Genomic DNA, 23,030 nt, shown 5'->3' with positions numbered 1-23,030 from the left:
CAGGGAGTGGGAGTAAATCAGGATGTCATCAATGTAGACGATGAGAAAGCGGTTGATCAGTGGTGAACAGCGCCGGAGAAGATGGCTGCCGTTTTACAGCCCTCTAACCATTTGTACTATTATGTGTGTTTTTCCGCGTTATTTGTCATTTATTTTGTACATAATGTTTCTGCCATCGTCTCTTATAACCAAAAAGAGTTTCTGGATATCAGGACAGCGATTACTCACCTCGTATTGGACGAAGATTTTTTCTTCAACGAGGCGGCCGCGAAGGATATCATACAGACACCCGACAAGGCCCAAATCCCCGCCATTCGCGTGAGGAAGAGACGGAGATATCGTGGACGTAGATCGGGGTGCCTTGTAAGGATCCAACGGCGAGCGAGTAAACTGCCTCTTCCATCAATCCTATTAGCCAATCTTCAATCATTGGATAACAAATTGGATGACCTAAGATTACGGTTATCCTACTAACGGGACATTAAAAACTGTAATATCCTATGTTTCACCGAGTCGTGGCTGAACGACGACAATGATAACATACAGCTAGCGGGCTATACGCTACATCGGCAGGATAGAACGGCTGACTCCGGTAAGACAAGGGGTGGCGGTCTGTGTATATTTGTAAACAACAGCTGGTGCACAAAATCAAATACTAAGGAAGTCTCGAGGTTTTGCTCGCCTGAGGTAGAGTATCTTATGATAAGCTGTAGACCACACTATTTACCAAGAGAGTTTTCATCTATATTTTTCATAGCTGTCTATTTACCACCACAAACCAATGCTGGCATTAAGATTGCACTGAATGAGTTGTACAAGGCCATAAATCAACAGGAAAACGCTCATCCAGATGCAGCGCTCCTAGTGGCCGGGGACTTTAATGCAGGGAAACTTAAATCCGGTCTACCTCATTTCTACCAGCATGTTAAATGTGCAACCAGAGGAAAAAAAACTCTAGACCACCTTTACTCCACACACAGAGACGCATACAAAGCTCTCCCTCGCCCTCCATTTGGCAAATCTGACCATAACTCTATCCTCCTGATTCCTGCTTATAAGCAAAAACTAAAGCAGGAAGCACCAGTGACTCGGTTAATAAAAAAGTGGTCAGATGACGCAGATGCTAAGCTACAGGACTGTTTTGCTAGCACAGACTGGAACATGTTCCGGGATTCTTCAGACAGCATTGAGGAGTACACCACATCAGTCACTGGCTTCATCAATAAGTGCATCGATGATGTCGTCCCCACAGTGACCGTACGTACATACCCCAACCAGAAGCCATGGATTACAGGAAACATCCGCACTGAGCTAAAGGGTAGAGCTGCCGCTTTCAAGGAACGGGACTCTAACCCGGACACTTATAAGAAATCCCGCTATGCCCTCTGACGAACCATCAAACAGGCAAAGAGTCAATACAGGGCTAAGATTGAATCGTACTACACTGGCTCTGACGCTCGTCGGATGTGGCAGGGCTTGAAAACTATTACAGACTACAAAGGGAAATACAGCCGCGAGCTGCCCAGTGACACAAGCCTACCAGACGAGCTAAACCACTTCTATGCTCGCTTCGAGGCAAGCAACACTGAAGCATGCATGAGAGCACCAGCTGTTCCGGATGACTATGTGATCACGCTCTCCGTAGCCGATGTGAGTAAGACTTTTAAGCAGGTCAACATTCACAAGGCCGCAGGGCCAGACGGATTACCAGGACGTGTACTCCGAGCATGTGCTGACCAACTTGCAAGTGTCTTCACTGACATTTTCAACATGTCCCTGACTGAGTCTGTAATAGCAACATGTTTCAAGCAGACCACCATAGTCCCCGTGCCCAAGGACTCTAAGATAACCTGCCTAAATGACTACCGACCCGTAGCACTGACGTCTGTAGCCATGAAGTGCTTTGAAAGGCTGGTCATGGCTCACATCAACAGCATTATCCCAGAAACCCTAGACCCACTCCAATTTGCATACCGCCCCAACAGATCCACAGATGATGCAATCTCTATTGCACTCCACACTGCCCTTTCCCACCTGGACAAGAGGAACACCTACGTGAGAATGCTATTCATTGACTACAGCTCAGCATTCAACACCATAGTGCCCTCTAAGCTCATCACTAAGCTAAGGATCCTGGGACTAAACACCTCCCTCTGCAACTGGATCCTGGACTTCCTGACGGGCCGCCCCCAGGTGTTAAGGGTAGGTAACAACACATCTGCCACACTGATCCTCAACACGGGGGCCCCTCAGGGGTGCGTGCTCAGTCCCCTCCTGTACTCTCTGTTCACCCATGACTGCATGGCCAGGCACGACTCCAACACCATCATTAAGTTTGCTGACGACACAACAGTGGTAGGCCTGATCACCGACAACGATGAGACAGCCTATAGGGAGGAGGTCAGAGACCTGGCCGTGTGGTGCCAGGACAACAACCTCTCCCTCAACATGACCAAGACAAAGGAGATGATTGTGGACTACAGGAAAAAAAAGAGGACTGAGCACGCCCCCATTCTCATCGACGGGGCTGTAGTGGAACAGGTTGAGAGCTTCAAGTTCCTTGGTGTCCACATCACCAACGAACTATCATGGTCCAAACACACCAAGACAGTCGTGAAGAGGGCACGACATAGCCTATTCCCCCTCAGGAGACTGAAAAGATTTGGCATGGGTCCTCAGATCCTCAAAAAATTATACAGCTGCACCATCGAGAGCATCCTGACTGGTTGCATCACCGCCTGGTATGGCAACTGCTTGGCCTCCGACCACAAGGCACTACAGAGGGTAGTGCGTACGGCCCAGTACATCACTGGGGCCAAGCTTCCTGCCATCCAGGACCTCTATACCAGGCGGTGTCAGAGGAAGGCCCTCAAAATTGTCAAAGACTCCAGCCACCCTAGTCATAGACTGTTCTCCCTGCTACCGCACGGCAAGCGGTACCGGAGTGCCAAGTCTAGGTCCAAAAGACTTCTCAACAGCTTCTACCCCCAAGCCATAAGACTCCTGAACAGCTAATCATGGCTACCCGGACTATTTGCACTGCCCCCCCATCCTTTTTACGCTGGTGCTACTCTGTTAATTATTTATGCATAGTCACTTTAACTCTACCCACATGTACATATTACGTGTTATTTAATTTTACTTCTGCTCTTTTTTTCTCAACACTTTTTGTTGTTGTTTTATTTTTACTTTTTTTGTAAAAAATAAATGCACTGTTGGTTAAGGGCTGTAAGTAAGCATTTCACTGTAATGTCTGCACCTGTTGTATTCGGCGCATGTGACCAATACAATTTGATTTGATTTGATATCCTGGAAAACCTCGTTCATAAAGGATTGGAAGACGGCGGGGGCGTTAGTAAGGCCATAGGGCATGACCAGGTATTCGTAGTGCCCTCATGCGGTGATAAAGGCCGTCTTCCATTCGTCGCCTTCACGTATAAGGACAAGGTTATAAGCACTCCGCAGGTCGAGTTTTGTATAGATGTTGGCGTGGCCCACTTATTCAAGGGTCGCTGGGATCAGAGGAAGAGGGAAACGGTTCTTGACCGTAACGTCATTCAGGGAACGGTAATCTATACATGGACGAAGAACAACATAATTTTTTCCAACGAAGAAGAAGCTGGACGCAGCCGGGGAAGAAGAAGGACGAATGAAACTGTTTGAGTGCTTCATCAATGTAGTTCTCCATTGCCTCATTTTCCGGGATAGATAGGGGGTAAACACGGCCCTTCGGTGGGGACACTCCAGGGAGTAAGTCAATAGCACAGTCCCCTGGGCGATGTGGTGGCAGAGTGGAGGTCTTGATTTTGCTGAAGACATTGCTGTACTGGGCGTATTCAGATGGTATGGTGGGTGGCACTGTAGAGGCAGAGTCCTCAATGGTGGCTTAGTAGAGTCAAAATGAACAATACCTCACAAGGCACAAACAGAAAGAACTGAACTAAATAAGGAGCTGATGAGACCAGGTGAGTAACTAACACAGGTGAAATCAATGAACAAAAATAAAAGACGGCTACATTCAAGAACACAAAGAAACAGGGCTACGTTCAAAAACACAAGGTGAACTAAGAAAATAAATACAGAACCTTACACACATGGGGAGGCTTCATCTCAACGTATTTTTCAATTTTAGGCTTTTCAAATATATTCCATTCTCCTTTCTCTTGTTTATACAGTATTCATCCCTCTTGGCGTTTTTTTCTATTTTGTTGCATTACAACCTGTAATTTAAATTGATTTTTATTTGGATTTCATGTAATGGACATACACAAAATAGTCCAAATAGGTGAAGTGAAATGAAAAAAAGAACTTGTTTTAAATCATTCTAAAAAATTAATAACGGAAAAGTGGTACATGCATATGTATTCACCCCCCTTTGCTATGAAGCCCCTAAATAAGATCTGGTGCAACCAATTACAGAAGTCACATAATTAGTTAAATAAAGTCCACCTGTGTGCAATGTAAGTGTCACATGATCTCAGTATATATACACACCTGTTCTGAAAGGCCCCAGAATCTGCAATACCACCAAGCAAGCGGCACCACCAAGCAAGCAGCACCATGAAGACAAAGGAGCTCTCCAAACAGGTCAGGGACAAAGTTGTGGAGAAGTACAGATCAGGGTTGGGTTATAATAAAATGTCAGAAACTTTGAACATCCCACAGAGCACCATTAAATCCATTATTAAAAAATGGAAAGAATATGGCACCACAACAAACCTGCCAAGAGAGGGCCACCCACCAAAGCTCACAGACCAGGCAAGGAGGGCATTCATCAGAGAGGCAACAAAGAGACCAAAGATAACCCTGAAGGAGCTGCAAAGCTCCACAGCGGAGATTGGAGTATCTGTCCATAGGACCACTTTAAGCCGTACACTCCACAGAGCTGGAAGAGTGTCCAGAACAAAATCCATTGCTTAAAGAAAAAAATAAGCAAACACATTTGGTATTCGCCAAAAGGCATGTGGGAGACTCCCCAAACATATGGAAGAAGGTACTCCGGTCAGATGAGACTAAAATTGAGCTTTTTGGCCATCAAGGAAAACGCTATGTCTGGCGCAAACCCAACACCTCTCATCAGCCCGAGAACACCATCCCCACAGTGAAGCATGGTGGTGGCAACATCATGCTGTGGGGATGTTTTTCATCGACAGGGACTGGGAAACTGGTCAGAATTGAAGGAATGATGGACAGCGCTAAATACAGGGAAATTCTTGAGGGAAACCTGTTTCAGTCTTCCAGAGATTTGAGACTGGGATGGCGGTTCACCTTCCAGCAGGACAATGACCCTAAGCATACTGCTAAAGCAACACTCAAGTGGTTTAAGGGGAAACATTTAAATGTCTTGGAATGGCCTAGTCAAAGCCCACACCTCAATCCAATTGAGAATCTGTGGTATGACTTAAAGATTGCTGTACACCAGCGGAACTCATCCAACTTGAAGGAGCTGGAGCAGTTTTGCCTTGAAGAATGGGCAAAAATCCCAGTGGCTAGATGTGCCAAGCTTATAGAGACATACCCCAAGAGACTTGCAGCTGTAACTGCTGCAAAAGGTGGCTCTACAAAGTATTGACTTTGGAGGGGTGAATAGTTATGCACGCTCATGTTTTCTGTTTTTTTGTCTTATTTCTTGTTTGTTTCACCCCAAAAAATATTGTGCATCTTCAAAGTGGTAGGCATGTTGTGTAAATCAAATGATACAAACCCCCCAAAAATCCATTTTAATTCCAGGTTGTAAGGCAACAAAATAGGAAAAATGCCAAGGTGGGTGAATACTTTCACAAGCCACTGTATTATGTATATATTCCCACTAATATTCCTTTATGTAATTTGTTACAGGAGGGGGTCGCAGTTTCCCACTAGGTGTCAACCTCCAACAACCTTAGGCACCTCCTCACTCAGTCTGGACTAATCATTATCCTATTGGTGTCACCTGTGTCTACCTGTTCACCTGTGTATTTATGCCCTCACTTCCCTGTGTTCCCTTGCTCAGTTTTTTTCTGTACGTTTCTGTATGTACAGCAGTACTACTCAGTGTCTGATCGGAGACCTATGTACAGGTACTTGAGAAGTGTTCTCCCTGTTTCGTTATTTGTTTCAGTCGTAGGTAGTATTTCGTATTTTGGCTGTCAGCCGGTTTTTAGAGACTTATTTGCTCCGCCTTTCTTTTATCATGATAAGTCCGTTATTTTGTATTTTAGCTTCGGGACCACCAGTTAAGATCCTTGTTTCACCACCACTGCCTACTGTATATCCTGCACCGCATCTGGGTCACACCTCACACCAACCCTTACAGTAATTAAGCTTTTACATGTGTATTTCTCTGTCTTTATAATAATTATATTTAATTTGTAGAGCGCATTTCCAATGCTCAATGCACATGTGAAGCTTATTGGTGCTTGCTTCTGTGCGCAAATCATTTGACCGCTGCAGTTTGATATTATTTATTCCCTTTTATTTATGAAAAGAAGCTGGTACTGGCCTTTATTATTTCTGATTTATTTCTGATATTTTAGCTTAGTTAAATTGATTTATATTATGGAGTTCCTATTCCAAGAAAAACTAAAATACATTTTACAGTAGCCTATGTATTGCCCACCTAAAACATCCTTTAATACATTCAAGTCCTTCAAAATATAAATTACAGAAAGTAGAATATAAACTAGATATAGGCTACTGTGGGTGGGGTAGGCTAAATAATTACAACCGAATAGGCCTAAATAAAATAATTGTGATAAAGGAAACAAAAAATGCTAGGCAGAGCATGCGCAGAGCTTGTGGCTGAGCAGTACCAGAGCGAAATTGGAGCGTGAGAGAAGGCCGACAGCGGCATTGCAGCGGGAGAGAAGGCCAGCACCATTTTAAAAAATCTGCTCAAATTACGCTCCACACTTGCCCACTTACATGCTCTGGCATTCAAAAGCAGCCCTGCTTTAGGCTATCAAATAACTGTCAATTAATAATCATATCAAAGGATGGAATCAGTGCATGAATGACTGCAGCAACCATTAGACGGTCTGAAAAGCTGCGTAACTGTCACGCCCTGACTAATGGGACTCTAGTATGTTGAGTCAGGGTGTGGAGTTCTATGTTGTTATTTCTATGTTCTCATTCTAGGTTGTGTGTTTCTATGTTTGGCCGGGTGTGATTCCCAATCAGAGGCAGCTGTCGCTCGTTGTCTCTGATTGGGGATCATACTTAAGTTGCCTGTTTGTTATCATTAGTTGTGGGATCTTGTTCCGTGTAGAGGCTTGTTTTGTGTTTAGCCTGAGGACTTCACGTTACGTTGTTTTGTTGGTGTGTTTATCGTTGAAATAAATATGTATGCATTTCACGCTGCGCCTTGGTCTGACCCGTCCTTCAACGTCCATGACAGAAGATCCCACCAAACACGGACCAAGCAGCGTGCCCAGGAGCAAACACCCTGGACACAGGTGGGGAAGATTTGGTCTTGGGAGGAGATATTTGCGGGGAAAGGACCCTGGGCGAAGGTGGAAGCCCAGGCAGGAGAGGAGCAACGGCAACACAGAAGGCTCCGGCAGAGGAGGAAGCCCGAGAGGCAGCCCCAATAAACATTTTTTGGGGGGGCTAAAGGGGTGGTCGGGGAGCGAGAGAGAAGAGCCCCGACCACTGCACCCGGTGGGTTTCCAGGTTGAGTCCCTACGACCATGGGAACAAGAGTGGGAACAGTTTTATACTGAGGAGTCGGAGGATGACGACAACGATGAGTTTCTGTTCCCTAACTCGTGGGGGCTCCCGGAGGAGTCCTCACTGGAGGAGGATTGCCGAGAGAGAGAGAAGGATCGGATCTGCAGGGTAAGAGAGGAGGCCACCACATTACGGGGGCTGATAGCGAGAATAGAGCAGGAAAGCTCCATTCAAGAGGAGGCACTGCAGGAGGCTCGTCGGGAGAAGGAGGAAGTAGATGCACGGAGAGAGGAGCTGGTTAGGCAACATAAGGAGCGTGGGTTAATTGAGGAACCCATCTATGCAGAGATACGCACTGTATCGCCAGTGCGCATGCACAGCCCAGTGTGTTCTGTGCCAGCGCCCCGCACGTGTCGTGCGAAAGTGGGCAGCCAGCCAGGACGGGTTGTGCCGGCTCAACGCTCCTGGTCTCCAGTGCGCCTCCAAGGTCCAGTATATCCTGCTCCGGTTCTACGCACTGTGTCACCAGTGCACCTCACCAGTCCTGTACGGCCCGTACCTGCTCCCCGCACCAAGCCAGTGGTGTGTGTCCCCAGTCCGGCCCGGCCCGTACCTGCTCCTCGCACCAGACCAGTGGTGCGTATTCCCAGTCCGGCCCGGCCCGTTCCTGTTCCTCGCACCAAGCCAGTGGTGCGTGTTCTCAGTCCGGTACGGCCCGTGCCTGCTCCCCGCACCAAGCCAGTGGTGCGTGTCGCCAGTCCGGCCCGGCCTGTTCCTGCTGCTCGCACCAAGCCAGTGGTGCGTGTCCCCAGTCCGGTACGGCCCGTTCCTGTTTCTCGCACCAAGCCAGTGGTGCGTGTTGCCAGCCCGGTACGACCCGTACCTGCTCCCCGCACCAAGCCAGTGGTGCGTGTCGCCAGTCCGGCCCGGCCCGTGCCTGCTCCTCGCACCAAGACAGTGGTGCGTGTTCCTAGTCCGGTCCGGCCCGTGCCTGCTCCTCACACCAGACCAGTGGTGCGTGTGTCCAGTCCGGCACGGCCCGTGCCCGTTCCACTGGTGCCTGGTTCGGCACCGGTCAGCGGCTCCACTCCGGAGCTAGAGCAGTCCGCTCCACCGGTGCCTGATCCAGCTCCAGTCGGTTGCTCCACTCCGGAGCCAGAGCAGTCTGCTCCACCGGTGTTCAGTCCAGCTCCGGTCAGCTGCTCCACTCCGGAGCTAGAGCAGTCCGCTCCACCGGTGCCTGATCCAGCTCCGGTCAGCTGCTCCACTCCGGAGCCAGAGCAGTCCGCTCCACTGGGGTCCAGTCCAGCTCCGGTCAGCTGCTCCACTCCGGAGCCAGAGCAGTCCGGTCCATCGGTGCCTAGTCCAGCTCCGGTCAGCGGCTCCACTCCGGAGCCAGAGCAGTCTGCTCCACCGGTGCCTAGTCCAGCTCCGGTCAGCGGATCCACTCCGGAACCAGAGCAGTCCGCTCCACCGGTGCCTAGTCCAGCTCCGGTCAGCGGCTCCACTCCGGAGCCAGAGGAGTCCGCTCCACCGGTGCCTAGTCCAGCTCCGGTCAGCGGATCCACTCCGGAACCAGAGCAGTCCGCTCCACCGGGGTCTAGTCCAGCTCCGGTCAGCAGCTCCACTCCGGAGCCAGAGCAGTCCGCTCCACCGGTGCACAGTCCAGCTCAGGTCAGCAGCTCCACTCCGGAGCCAGAGAAGTCTGCTCCACCGGTGCCCAGACCAGCTCCGGTCAGCGGCTCCAGTCCGGAGCCAGAGCAGGCCGCTCCACCGGTGCCCAGTCCAGCTCCGGTCAGCGGCCATAGTCCAGACCCAGACGTCAGCCCCTCTCCAGGTTCGGGGTCTCCCACACCAGGGTCCAGACAGGGCTTGGTACATCGTGGGAGGAAGGAGAGGGGAAGCAGCGCGCCGAGGTCCAGACCAGACCAGAGGCGCAACGGGGAGGCTGAGAGAATGTGGTCGTCACGCCCGGAGCCGGATCCGGGATGCCCACTCCAAGGCGGAATGCCCACCCGGGACCCTACCCTGTTATGTCAGGTTTGTGCGGTCGGAGTCCGCACCTTTGGGGGGGGTACTGTCACGCCCTGACTTATGGGACTCTAGTATGTTGAGTCAGGGTGTGGAGTTCTATGTTGTTATTTCTATGTTCTCATTCTAGGTTGTGTGTTTCTATGTTTGGCCGGGTGTGATTCCCAATCAGAGGCAGCTGTCGCTCGTTGTCTATGATTGGGGATCATACTTAAGTTGCCTGTTTGTTATCATTAGTTGTGGGATCTTGTTCCGTGTAGAGGCTTGTTTTGTGTTTAGCCTGAGGACTTCACGTTACGTTGTTTTGTTTGTGTGCATTTCACGCTGCGCCTTGGTCTGACCCGTCCTTCAACGTCCATGACAGTAACAAATGAGGCCTAATTAGACAAAATAACAATTAAGTTGTTCAAACAAGATAAGTCGTTAAAACGACTTAGTATCTCGTTTGAATGACTTAGTATCTCTTAGTAAAAAAAAGTTGTTTGAACCAGATACTAAGTCATTCAAACGAGATACTAAGTCGTTGAAACTAGATAATTCCAAGAGTCTAAGTTAAAATTTTTTGCATTGGCCATTTTTTTGTGATCTAGCTAGTTAAAAAATGTGTTTACCACAACCAGTGATTCACTTTCTCTTCCTCGTTGTGCAGTACAGGGGCTCCGAAAAAACATGAACAAAGGCTCTAAAAACACCAAAATACGTCCTTTTAGAAACTGAAAAGCTCCCAGTATAGTAATGCAGGTCTTTAGATGTTGTGCACATGAAATTGTGTCATTCCGAACTTTATCCGCAACGTTATATTCCATTTTGTTGCGACTCGAGCGATACCGCTCCGTCCATTCTAGCAGCAGGCTACACAGTGAATGGAAATGCTGGATAGGGGGAACAGCTCGAGTCGAATCAAAATGGAGAAGTGCTATTTAGAGATTTGGTTGTTGAAAAGCAAACTTCTCCTTTACCAGAACTCACTACATAAGTAACTTAAAAGTGAATGTGAGAGTCAAGTCTCTGAGTGTTCTTGGGCGGCAGGTAGCTTAGTGGGTAAGAGCGTTGTGCCAGTAACCGAAAGGTCGCTGGTTCTAATCCCCGAGCCGACTAGGTGAAAAATCTGTCGATGTGCCATTAAGCAAGGCACTTAACCCTAATTGCTCATGTAAGTCACTCTGGATAAGAGCGTCTGCTAAATAATGTAATTTATTTATTGTCACGATCGTCTGAAGGAGGAGACCAATGCGCAGCGTTGCGAGTGAACATGATGACTTTATTAACTTAAAGCAACCACGAAGAAAACAACAAATGACGATACGTGAAGTTCTAAACTGAAATACGACTAACAGCAACAAAGAAACAATAACCCACAACCCAAAGGAGAAAACATACAGAATATATATGGCTCCCAATCAGAGATAACGAGCCGACAGCTGACACTCGTTACCTCCGATTGGGAGTCATCGACCAATCACCACATGACACAAACAAAATGAAACTCACCCATCCCCAACACCACCAAATGAAATACACCCAAACACATGAAAATGAACAACCCTGGCTCAATATAAACGTCCATAGAGCCAGAGTGTCACAGTACCCCCCCCTAAAGGTGCGAACTCCGGGCGCACCAACATCAGGACTAGGGGAGGGTCTGGGTGGGCGTCTGTCCATGGTGGCGGCTCTGGCCCCGGTCGTGATCCCCACCCCACCACAGTCACAACCTGCTTCGGTAGCCTCCTCCTAATGACCACCCTCCACCTAACCCCACCTGGACTAAGGGGCAACCCCGGACTAAGGGGCAGCATCGGCCTAAGGGGCAGCACCGGGATAAGGGGCAGCACCGGGATAAGGGGCAGCACCGGGCTAAGGGACAGCACCGGACTAAGGGGCAGCACCGGACTACGGGGCAGTACCGGACTAAAGGGCAGTACAGGACTAAGGGGCAGCACCGGGCTAAGGGGCAGTACCGGACTCAGGGGCAGCACCGGACTAAGGGGCAGCACCGGGCTAAAGGGCAGCACCGGACTAAGGGGCAGCACCGGGCTAAGGGGCAGTACCTGACTAGATGGCGGATCCTGGCTGGCTGGCTCTGGCGGATCCTGGCGGGACGGCTCTGGCGGATCCTGGCGAGACGGCTCTGGCGGATCCTGGCGGGACGGCTCTGGCGGATCCAGGCTGGACGGCTCTGGCGGATCCTGGCGGGACGGCTCTGGCGGATCCTGGCTGGACGGCTCTGGCGGATCCTGGCTGGACGGCTCTGGCGGATCCTGGCTGGACGGCTCTGGCGGATCCTGGCTGGACGGCTCTGGCGGATCCTGGCTGGACGGCTCTGGCGGATCCTGGCTGGACGGCTCTGGCGGATCCTGGCTGGACGGCTCTGGCGGATCCTGGCTAGACGGTTCTGGCGGATCCTGGCTGGACAGCTCTGGCGGATCCTGGCTGGACGGCTCTGGCGGATCCTGGCTGGACGGCTCTGGCGGATCCTGGCTGGCTGACGGATCTGGCTGCTCATGGCTGGCTGACGGATCTGGCTGCTCATGGCTGGCTGACGGATCTGGCTGCTCATGGCTGGCTGACGGGTCTGGCTGCTCATGGCTGGCTGACGGGTCTGGCTGCTCATGGCTGGCTGACGGATCTGGCTGCTCATGGCTGGCTGACGGATCTGGCTGCTCATGGCTGGCTGACGGGTCTGGCTGCTCATGGCTGGCTGACGGATCTGGCTGCTCATGGCTGGCTGACGGATCTGGCTGCTCATGGCTGGCTGACGGATCTGGCTGCTCATGGCTGGCTGACGGATCTGGCTGCTCATGGCTGGCTGACGGGTCTGGCTGCTCATGGCTGGCTGACGGATCTGGCTGCTCATGGCTGGCTGACGGGTCTGGCTGCTCATGGCTGGCTGACGGGTCTGGCTGCTCATGGCTGGTTGACAGATCTGGCTGCTCATGGCTGGCTGATGGTGCTGGCTGGGAGGCTGGCGGTGGAGGCGGACCCCAGCCTCGGATTGCAGTCATCACCTCCAGCAGGGCGGCTCCCATCTGCAGGAGCTGCTCTTTCTGGTTCCGAACCTGAGCTTCCAGTCTGATATGGGCTGCGTCGGCTCCTGCTGATTCCATAGCAGGTGTATGATTCTGTCTGGCGGAAGGCTCTAGCGGCTCCTGTCTGGCGGAAGGCACTAGCGGCTCCGATCTGGCGGACGGCTCTGAAGGCTCATGGCAGACGGGCGGCTTTGCAGGCTCAGTACAGACGGGCGGCTTATGCAGCGCTTGACAGACGGGCAGTTCAGACGCCATAGGGCCGACAGGCAGTTCAGGCGCCGTTGGGCAGACGGCCAGTTCAGGCGCCGTTGGGCAGACGGCAGACTCTGGCCGACTGGTGACGCACCCCGTAGGATTCGTGCGTGGAGCAGGAACGGGCTGGGCTGGCGACGCGCACCTTATCCCTGGTGCGAGTGGCCGGAACAGGCCGGGCCGGGCTGGCGACGCACATCGTGGACCTGGTGCGTGGAGTAGGAACAGACCGGTCCGTACCGGGAACACCCACCACTGGCCTTAACTGGGGATCAAGAACGGACCGGACCAGACTGGGAACACACTTCAGTCTCTCATGCCGTGCCACAACAACTTCCCTCCCTCTACTCGCCAATGGCTCCCGTAATCCGATAGCCTTCTCTCCAGCTCTACCTGTGGCAGCCTCCTGCTGCCCAGGCGCCCAAGCCATGTGCCCCCCCCCAAAAAATTTTTGGGGAGTAACCACGGGCTTCCAGCCTCGACTCCGCGCTTCCTCTTCATACCACCTCCTCTCGGCTGCAGCTGCCTCCAGCTCTTCACGAGGGCGGTGATATTCCTCCTCATACCACCTCCTCTCGGCTGCAGCTGCCTCCAGCTCTTCACGAGGGCGGTGATATTCCTCCGGTTGTGCCCAAGGACCCTTTCCAGCCCGAATCTCCTCCCATGTCCAAAAGTCCTTAGGAGGCTTCCATAAATCCTGCGTAGGTAGGTCCTGTTGCCGCTTGTTACGCCGCTTGGTCCTCTTGTGGTGGGTTATTCTGTCACGATCGTCTGAAGGAGGAGACCAATGCGCAGCGTTGCGAGTGAACATGATGACTTTATTAACTTAAAGCAACCACGAAGAAAACAACAAATGACGATACGTGAAGTTCTAAACTGAAATACGACTAACAGCAACAAAGAAACAATAACCCACAACCCAAAGGAGAAAACATACAGAATATATATGGCTCCCAATCAGAGATAACGAGCCGACAGCTGACACTCGTTACCTCCGATTGGGAGTCATCGACCAATCACCACATGACACAAACAAAATGAAACTCACCCATCCCCAACACCACCAAATGAAATACACCCAAACACATGAAAATGAACAACCCTGGCTCAATATAAACGTCCATAGAGCCAGAGTGTCACATTTATTTTATTTATTATTCTTCTCCTATGCTTGCTTCTTCCAGAATGCCTAGTCAGCATTTTGGTAAATACTGCAGCAGTGAAGGTAGTCTGTAACTCAACATGAAGGTCACTGAGTCTGGTCTGAACTCTCTCACTCTGTGTCTGTGTCTGTCACTATTGTGTAGGTGGAGGCAGAAGCAGTCAACCGGTCAGTCACTGTGGCCAATCAGACCAACTGCCCCCTCTACATCACCAAGGTCATGAGCAAGAGTGCTGCTGACGTCATCGCCCTGGCCAGGAAAAAGGGTAATAGTAAAGAGAACGTGTTGTGATGGACTACTGCAACACGTTTTGTATTGATTGCTCTCTGTGGTTTGTGTATCGTAACTACTGTTTAATAATAATGTGAGTGCTTACAATTGTCCTATTTCACACATGTGCGAATTGGAAATTCGTTTTTTCTGCATACCGCACTCCCCCTGAGAAACCCCAGAGAGTGGTGTCAGATCCAAGGATCAGACATGGTTGATGGTGATCCTGAAGCAATAAGGGTTAAGTGGGAACACACCTAGTCGGCTCTGGGATTTAAACCAGCAACCTTTCGGTTACTGGCCCTGGCTCTCTTAACCGCTAGGCTCGCCGTCCGTTTTAAGGTACACTAAATGTCAAATCCCACATAAATGATTCCACTTGTAAATCAGTCCTGCTTTGGAGACAGGGCACAAGCCCTCTGAGGTAAATAGAACACTCACTCTCCCTGCCATGTTGACCTGGTGTTTTGCTGTGTTCTGTGGTACTCTAGGTGCTGTGGTGTATGGAGAGCCTATCTCTGCCAGCCTGGGCACGGACGGCACCCACTACTGGAGTAAGAACTGGGCCAAGGCAGCTGCCTTCATCACCTCCCCACCCCTCAGCCCTGACCCCACCACCCCTGACTATCTCAACTCACTCCTCTCCTGGTAGGTGCTCCATTTACACTATGCACCTCTACTCAACACAGAGCTATGCAGTAATCATGTGTTACTTACACACATCTTCCACCAGAATGTGGTATGTCATCCTAGCCTCCTGGGGATTCATTTATCAAATGTGAGTGCGCACAAAAAATACTCTAACCTTGCGTGCGCCAGTTTTCCCGCAAAGGTTGTTATTTATCCATTTTGAACTTGACGGGAAAGTGTGTGTATCTCCACGCAAATCCCAAACCATGCGTTCGCACAACTTCTAGAAGGTTGATCAACTGTACTGTACGCAAATAGGCTTATTGTTCGTTTGGGGGAAATGGGAGGTGTTTGATGCAATGGAATTATAATAATGGTAGGCTAATAAAAACAGTAAAACATAGGCCTAATGATAAAACAGATGAATTTGCTGTTGGTATTTTTATTTTATTATATAGGCCTAAATCATAACTGGTTTAAATTATTCCCGCTACACAACAAATAGTAGGCTACCATTTATCAATTGATCATTCAATAGCCAAACATGCTCGAAAGTAAATAGGCCGGTAGCCTCGACAGTATTTACATTTTTTTTTTAAACATTTTTAGTCATTTAGCAGACGCTCTTATCCAGAGCGACTTACAGTTAGTGAATACATACATATATATTTTTTTTTTATACTGGCCCCCCGTGGGAATCGAACCCACAACCCTGGTGTTGCAAACTTTAAAATGACTATAATTAAATCAAAACTGTGTAGAAAATGATAATGGACCTACATTCATACAGTTTCTTGACTGTGTCCAGCTCACTAATAATCACCCAAAAGAAAGCAACATTTATATTTATATTTGCATGATTTAGCTTATTCATTATTCATAATTAATTCATCAATAACTTTTGGTTCATGCATGTGACCGACCAATACCTCACGAGGCTTCTTCTCTCCAAGCTGAGCCCTTGAAACTGAGACACCCCTTTCGGTTCTCAAAACAATGTTCTGGGCATACTGCCAAATCCTTTATACTGATAGCGAGGATTCCTCCCAGGCACGATCAATCAGTCACTTGCATGAACCCAGTCGAATTGGTTATTGGAAAAGCACAAATAAAATGTTCCTTCACAAAACAAAATATTGAAAAACAATTCTTCATTTGCATAGAAGTATGGGCTGTAGCATTTACTTATAGATTGTTAGAAAGGACCATCAATCTTGCAGGATGTGCGGCCCAGTTCCAGCTCGTTTACAACCGAACAAATATAATATGGCTCTGATTTATCAATGAAAACATGTGTATATGTTGCCTGCGACAGTTTTATAAATCCCAATAATTTGTGGCGCACGCAAATCCTAGAATCTCCACGTACGCCAGAATTTTGTAAGAAATTAAAAAAATAAATGAGGCCCCTGGAAAGTCATATCACTCAAGACAAAACATGCAAACATAAGAATGGAGTGTGTCATTCTCTCTCTCTCCATCTCTATTTCTATCCCTCCATCCATTGTTCCTCTCCAGTGGTGACCTGCAGGTGACTGGTAGTGCTCATTGCACATTCCACACCTCCCAGCGTGCTGTGGGCAAAGACAACTTCACCCTCATCCCAGAGGGCACCAACGGCACTGAGGAGAGACTCTCCCTCATCTGGGACAAGTGTGTGGTGAGGCACACTCTACTGACCTTTTTCTGCCGGGTTTCCTACAATAAAAAATACACTCTTTCAAATTGATCCTGTCTTTGTAAATGGATATAGATGTTGTGGAATTAACAATCAATTTACTTTCCCTGTTTGTGCCACAGTCATTCATGTCATCAAGGGGTTGTCTCAGTTGGTCAAGTGAACGTTTGCAGCTGTTTTGTTTGTCAGGAAGTGACAACGCCTTGTCTTCTGATTCCCTTAGGTGACTGGAAAAATGGACGAGAACCAGTTTGTGGCTGTGACCAGCACCAACGCAGCTAAGATCTTCAACCTGTACCCCCGTAAGGGCCGCATTGCAGTGGGCTCTGATGCCGATCTGGTCTTGTGGGACCCAGATGTCAGCAAGATAATCTCTGCCAAGAGTCACAACCTGGTGAGAGCCTGGCCAACCCACACTGTACTAACCATGTCATAACCATGGTGTTTATACATGGTTTTAGTCCCAGCTACTGTATGTAGGACTCAGTTCGGATCAGAAAATTCTTCCACATTTTCATATGAAACATTGAAGCCCTTTTTCCTACAAAGCTTTGAGGCAAACCATTAAGTAAAATCTACTGACATGAAATGAATTGTTAGAGAACAGCTCATGCAGACAGGGCCTGAGTTATCCCTCACTGAGTCACCACTTTTCTTCATTTAGAGGAGCTAGCTGGCTACATCAGCACCAGTTTCTCATGATGATGTCAGCTGAATGTCACAGTTACCATGCTGGCACAATTCATTGAATGACTAAGGGCCCAGACTAAAGTTCAAATGGAAAAAGGCCATGTTTTTTGGGTTTGCAATGTGCATGTGAAAGTAGGCTAAGTGCTGTCTTTCTCTGTTATTTGCCCTCTTGTACTTTGTCAGTCTATTTGAAACTCATCAGAGCTCTTCTTTTGCAGGCTGTGGAGTATAATATCTTCGAGGGAACCGAGGTGCGTGGAGCTCCCCTGGTGGTGATCAGCCAGGGCAAAATAGTGTTGGAAGAGGGCAACCTCCATACCACTGAGGGCTGCGGGCGCTATGTGAGCCGCAAGCCCTTCCCTGACCATGTCTACAGGAGGATAAAGGCTCGCAGCAGGGTGAGTCTATAGTGCAGTGAAACTGACATTGAATAGAATAGATTGTTGATTGTTAATTACCATTCTCACTGACAGTGATGAACTTGAACAGCCAAACTGATGCTGTTATCTCGTCTGTCTGTATGTCTGTCCTCCCAGCTGACGGAGCTGAGGGGGGTCCCCAGGGGTCTCTATGACGGGCCGGTGTGTGAGAATGTGACGTCTAAGGTCATGACACCGGTCACCTCGGTGAAGACCTCTCCAGCCAAGCTGCAGCAACAGCAGCAGCAGCAGCAGGCTCCCCAGCCTGTCCGTAACCTGCACCAGTCTGGCTTCAGCCTGTCTGGTCAGTACAGCTCAACGTTTCTCTCACAGCTCTCACATCAGTAGGAATAGCATAATACTAAGACATGTAGGCACACAAGTATTATCATTTGGCCTGCAATTGTACCATATTGCTTTTATATTTAATCTGTTACAAAAACAAAAGTCTGGTAAATCAGAGAGATGTCTCATTCGAATCTCCCTTACGATACAATATATACAGTTGAAGTCGGAAGTTTACATACACCTAAGCCAAATACATTTAAACTCAGTTTTTCACAATTCCTGACATTTAATCCTAGTAAAAATTCCCTGTCTTAGGTCAGTTAGGATCACCACTTTATTTTAAGAATGTGAAATGTCAGAATACATTCCCACATTCCCAGTGGGTCAGAAGTTTATATACACTCAATTCGTTTTTGGTAGCATTGCCTTTAAATTGTTAAACTTGGGTCAAACGTTTTGGGTAGCCTTCCACAAGCTTCCCACAATAAGTTGGGTGAATTTTGGCCCATTCCTCCTGACAGAGCTGGTGTAACTGAGTCAGGTTTGTAGGCCTCCTTGCACACACACGCTCTTTCAGTTCTGCCCACAAATGTTCTATAGGATTGAGGTCAGGGCTTTGTGATGGCCACTCCAATACATTACATTTACATTTACGTCATTTAGCAGACGCTCTTATCCAGAGCGACTTACAAATTGGTGCATTCACCTTATAGCCAGTGGGATAACCACTTTACAATATGTTTTTTTATTTATTTTTTTATTTGTGGGGGTGGGGTAAGGGGGGGTAGAATGATTACTTTATCCTATCCCAGGTATTCCTTAAAGAGGTGGGGTTTCAAGTGTCTCCGGAAGGTGGTGAGTGACTCCGCTGTCCTGGTGTCGTGAGGGAGCTTGTTCCACCATTGGGGTGCCAGAGCAGCGAACAGTTTTGACTGGGCTGAGTGGGAACTGTGCTTCCGCAGAGGTAGGGGGGCCAGCAGGCCAGAGGTGGATGAACGCAATGCCCTCGTTTGGGTGTAGGGACTGATCAGAGCCTGAAGGTACGGAGGTGCCGTTCCCCTCACAGCTCCGTAGGCAAGCACCATGGTCTTGTAGCAGATGCAAGCTTTAACTGGAAGCCAATGGAGTGTGCGGAGGAGCGGGGTGACGTGAGAGAACTTGGGAAGGTTGAACACCAGACGGGCTGCGGCATTCTGGATGAGTTGTAGGGGTTTAATGGCACAGGCAGGGAGCCCAGCCAACAGCGAGTTGCAGTAATCCAGACGGGAGATGACAAGTCAATACCTTGACTTTGTTGTCCTTAAGCCATTTTGCCACAACTTTGGAAGTATGCTTGGGGTCATTGTCCATTTGGAAGACCCATTTGCGACTAAGCTTTAACTTCCTGACTGATGTCTTGAGATGTTGCTTCAATATATCCACATAATTTTCCTTCCTCATGATGCCATCTATTTTGTGAAGTGCACCGGTCCCTCCTGCAGCAAAGCACCCCCACAACATGATGCTGCCACCCCCGTGCTTCACGGTTGGGATGGTGTTCTTCGGCTTGCAAGGTACCCCCTTTTTCCTCCAAACTTAATGATGGTCATTATGGCCAAACAGTTCTATTTTTGTTACATCAGACCAGAGGACATTTCTCCAAAAAGTAGGATCTTTGTCCCCATGTGCAGTTGCAAACCATAGCCTGGCTTTTTTATAGCGGTTTTGGAGCAGTGGCTTCTTCCTGGCTTCTTCCTCTGTAGCTCAATTGATAGAGCATGGTGCTTGTAACGCCAGGGTACTGGGTTCGATCCCCTGGACCACCCATACGTAAAAATGTATGCACACATGACTGTAAGTCGCTTTGGATAAAAGCGTCTGCTAAATGGCATATTATTATTATTATTATTCATTTTCTGGAATTTTCCAAGCTGTTTAAAGCATAGTCAACTTAGTGTATGTAAACTTCTGACCCACTGGAATAGTGATACAGTGAATTATAAGTGAAATAATCTGTCTGTAAACAATTGTTGGAAAAATTACTTGTGTCATGCACAAAGTAGATGTCCTAACCGACTTGCCAAAACTATAGTTTTTTAACAAGAAATTTGTGGAGTGGTTGAAAAACGAGTTTTAATGACTCCAACCTAAGTGTATGTAAACTTCCGACTTCAACTGTACCTGTTGCTGACAGGTGTATCGAGCACACAGCCATGCTATCTCCATAGACAAACATTGGCAGTAGAATGGCCTTACTGAAGAGCTCAGTGACTTTCAACGTGGCACCGTCATAGGATGCCACCTTTCCAACAAGTCAGTTCGTCAAATTTCTGCCCTGCTAGAGATGCACTGGTCAACTGTAAGTGATGTTATTGTGAAGTGGAAACGTATAGGAGCAACAACGGTTCACCCGCGAAGTGGTTGGCCACACAAGCTCACAGAACGGGACTGCCGAATGGTGTAAAGCTCGCCGCCATTGGACTCTGGAGCAGTGGAAACACGTTCTCTGGAGTGATGAATCACGCCTCACCATCTGGCAGTCCAATGGATGAATTTGGGCCCCGATGCATAGTGCCAACTGTAAAGTTTGGTGGAGGAGGAATAATGGTCTGGGGCTGTTTTTCATGGTTCGGGCTAGGCCCTTTAATGTTACAGCATACAATTACATTCTAAATGATTCTGTGCTTCCAACTTTGTGGCAACAGTTTGGGGAAGGCCCTTTCCCGTTTCAGCATGACAATGCCCCTGTGCACAAAGCGAGGTCCATATAGAAATGGTTTGTTGAGATTGGTGTGGAAGAACTTGACTGGCCTGCACAGAGCCCTGACCTCAACCTCATCGAACACCTTTGGGATGAATTGGAACGCCGACTGCGAGCTAGGCCTAACTGCCCAACATCAGTGCCCGATCTCACTAATGCTCTTGTGGCTGAATGGAAGCAAGTCCCCGCAGCAATGTTCCAACATCTAGTGGAAAGCCTTCCCAGAAGAGTGGAGGCTGTTATAGCAGCAAAGAGGGGACCAACTCCATATTAATGTCCATGATTTTGGAATGAGATGTTCGACGAGCAGGTGTCCACATCCTTTTCGTCATGTAGTGTAACTTACTTTCTTTTCTCTGTATCTCTCATGCCCAGGTGCACAAGTTGATGATAACATTCCTCGCCGCAACACCCAGCGCATTGCTGCGCCCCCTGGTGGGAGGTCCAACATCACCAGCCTGGGTTAAGCTCTACTGTCAGCTGAGCAGGAGGATCCACCTCAGCTCCCAGGCTAACCATCACAACCAACAGAGCTTCATCTATTGTGGTCCCGTCTCACTGACTTAACTGCACCCTGGTCAAAAACACTCCATCCATCTTCATCCATCCGTAACAGCTCTGTCACCTCATTCAAAGAGAAAAAAAGAGATGGCACTCAATGTTTTGTTTTGTACCTATATGCAATCTTTTCATTTTTTTTAAGGAAGAGTCAAGTGAATTTAGACAGTTCTTGATGTTTTGCTGTATATACACTGAGTGTACAAAACATTAGGAACACCTTCCTAATATTGAGTTGCATCCCCTTTTGCCCTCAGAACAGCCTCAATTCATCGGGCATGGACTCTACAAGGTGTCAAAAGCGTTCCACAGGGATGCTGGCCCATGTTGACTCTAATGCTTCCCTCAGTTGTGTCAAGTTGGCTGGATGTCCTTTTGGTGGTGGACCATTCTTGATACACACAGGAAACTGTTGAGCATGAAAAACTCATTAGCGTTGCAGTTCTTGACACACTCAAACCAGTGTGCCTGGAACTTACTACCATACCCAGTTCAAAGGCACTTAAATATTTTGTCTTGGCAATTCACCCTCTGAATGGCAAACATAAACAATCCATGTCTCAATTGTCTGAAGGCTTAAAATTCCTTCTTTAACCTGTCTACTCCCCTTCATCTACACTGATTGAAGTGGATTTAACAAGTGACATCGATAAGGGATCACAGCTTTCACCTGGATTCACCTTGTCAGTCTATGTCATGGAAAAAGCAGGTGTTCCTAATGTATTGTAAACTCAGTATATATATATATATATATATATATATATATATACAGTACCAGTCAAAAGTTTGGACACACCTATTCATTCAAGGGTTTTTCTTTATTTTTACTATTTTCTACATTGTAGAATAATAGTGAAGACATCAAAACTATGAAATAACACATATGGAATCATGTAGTAACCAAAAAAGTGTTAAACAAATCAAAATATATTTTAGATTTTAGATTCTTTAAAGTAGCCACCCTTTGCCTTGATGACAGCTTTGCACACTCTTGGCATTCTCTCAACCAGCTTCACCTGGAATGCTTTTCCAGTAGTCTTGAAGGGGTTCCCACATATGCTGAGCACTTGTTGGCTGCTTTTCCTTCACTCTGCGGTCCAACTCATCCCAAACCATCTCAATTGGGTTGAGGTTGGGTGATTGTGGAGGCCAGGTCATCTGATGCAGCACTCCATCACTCTCCTTCTTGGTCAAATAGCCCTTACACAGCCTGGAGGTGTGTTTTTCATCATTGTCCAGTTGAAAAAGAAATTATAGTCCCACTAAGCGCAAACCAGATGGGCATGGCGTATATCGCTGCAGAATGCTTTGGTAGCCATGCTGGTTAAGTGTGCCTTGAATTCTAAATAAAATCACAGACGGTGTCACCAGCAAAGCACCCCCACACCATCACACCTCCTCCTCCATGCTTAACGGTGGGAACCACAGATGCGGGAGATCATCCGTTCACCTACTTTGTGTCTCACAAAGACATGGAGGTTGGAACCAAAAATCTCAAATTTAGACTCATCAGACCAAACGACAGATTTCTACCGGTCTAATGTCCATTGCTCGTGTTTCTTGGCCCAAGCAAATCTCTTCTTCTTATTGGTGTCCTTTAGTAGTGGTTTCTTTGCAGCAATTCGACCATGAAGGCCT

The 23,030-nt window shown here is 48.3% G+C and overlaps 1 protein-coding gene across 1 annotated transcript in view; it reads left to right on the top strand.

Annotated features, from left to right (window-relative positions):
• Positions 1-21,301, top strand: part of LOC311141366 (dihydropyrimidinase-related protein 2-like) — a gene marked incomplete at both ends in the record, with an annotated part of 46,161 nt that extends 24,860 nt beyond the window's left edge. Inside the window, 7 exons of the mRNA XM_084176666.1 lie at positions 14,264-14,384; positions 14,881-15,037; positions 16,538-16,679; positions 16,921-17,091; positions 17,606-17,785; positions 17,924-18,110; positions 21,210-21,301. Of these exons, the coding sequence (XP_084032792.1) occupies positions 14,264-14,384; positions 14,881-15,037; positions 16,538-16,679; positions 16,921-17,091; positions 17,606-17,785; positions 17,924-18,110; positions 21,210-21,301 (1,050 nt within the window). The remainder of the gene's footprint in view (positions 1-14,263; positions 14,385-14,880; positions 15,038-16,537; positions 16,680-16,920; positions 17,092-17,605; positions 17,786-17,923; positions 18,111-21,209) is intronic.
• Positions 21,302-23,030: the final 1,729 nt, after the last annotated feature.

The sequence above is a fragment of the Coregonus lavaretus genome, assembly GCF_964263955.1.
Source record: "Coregonus lavaretus genome assembly, chromosome: 14".
NCBI classification, from domain to species: Eukaryota; Metazoa; Chordata; class Actinopteri; order Salmoniformes; family Salmonidae; genus Coregonus; species Coregonus lavaretus.
This window is presented reverse-complemented; position numbering and strand designations above follow the sequence as displayed.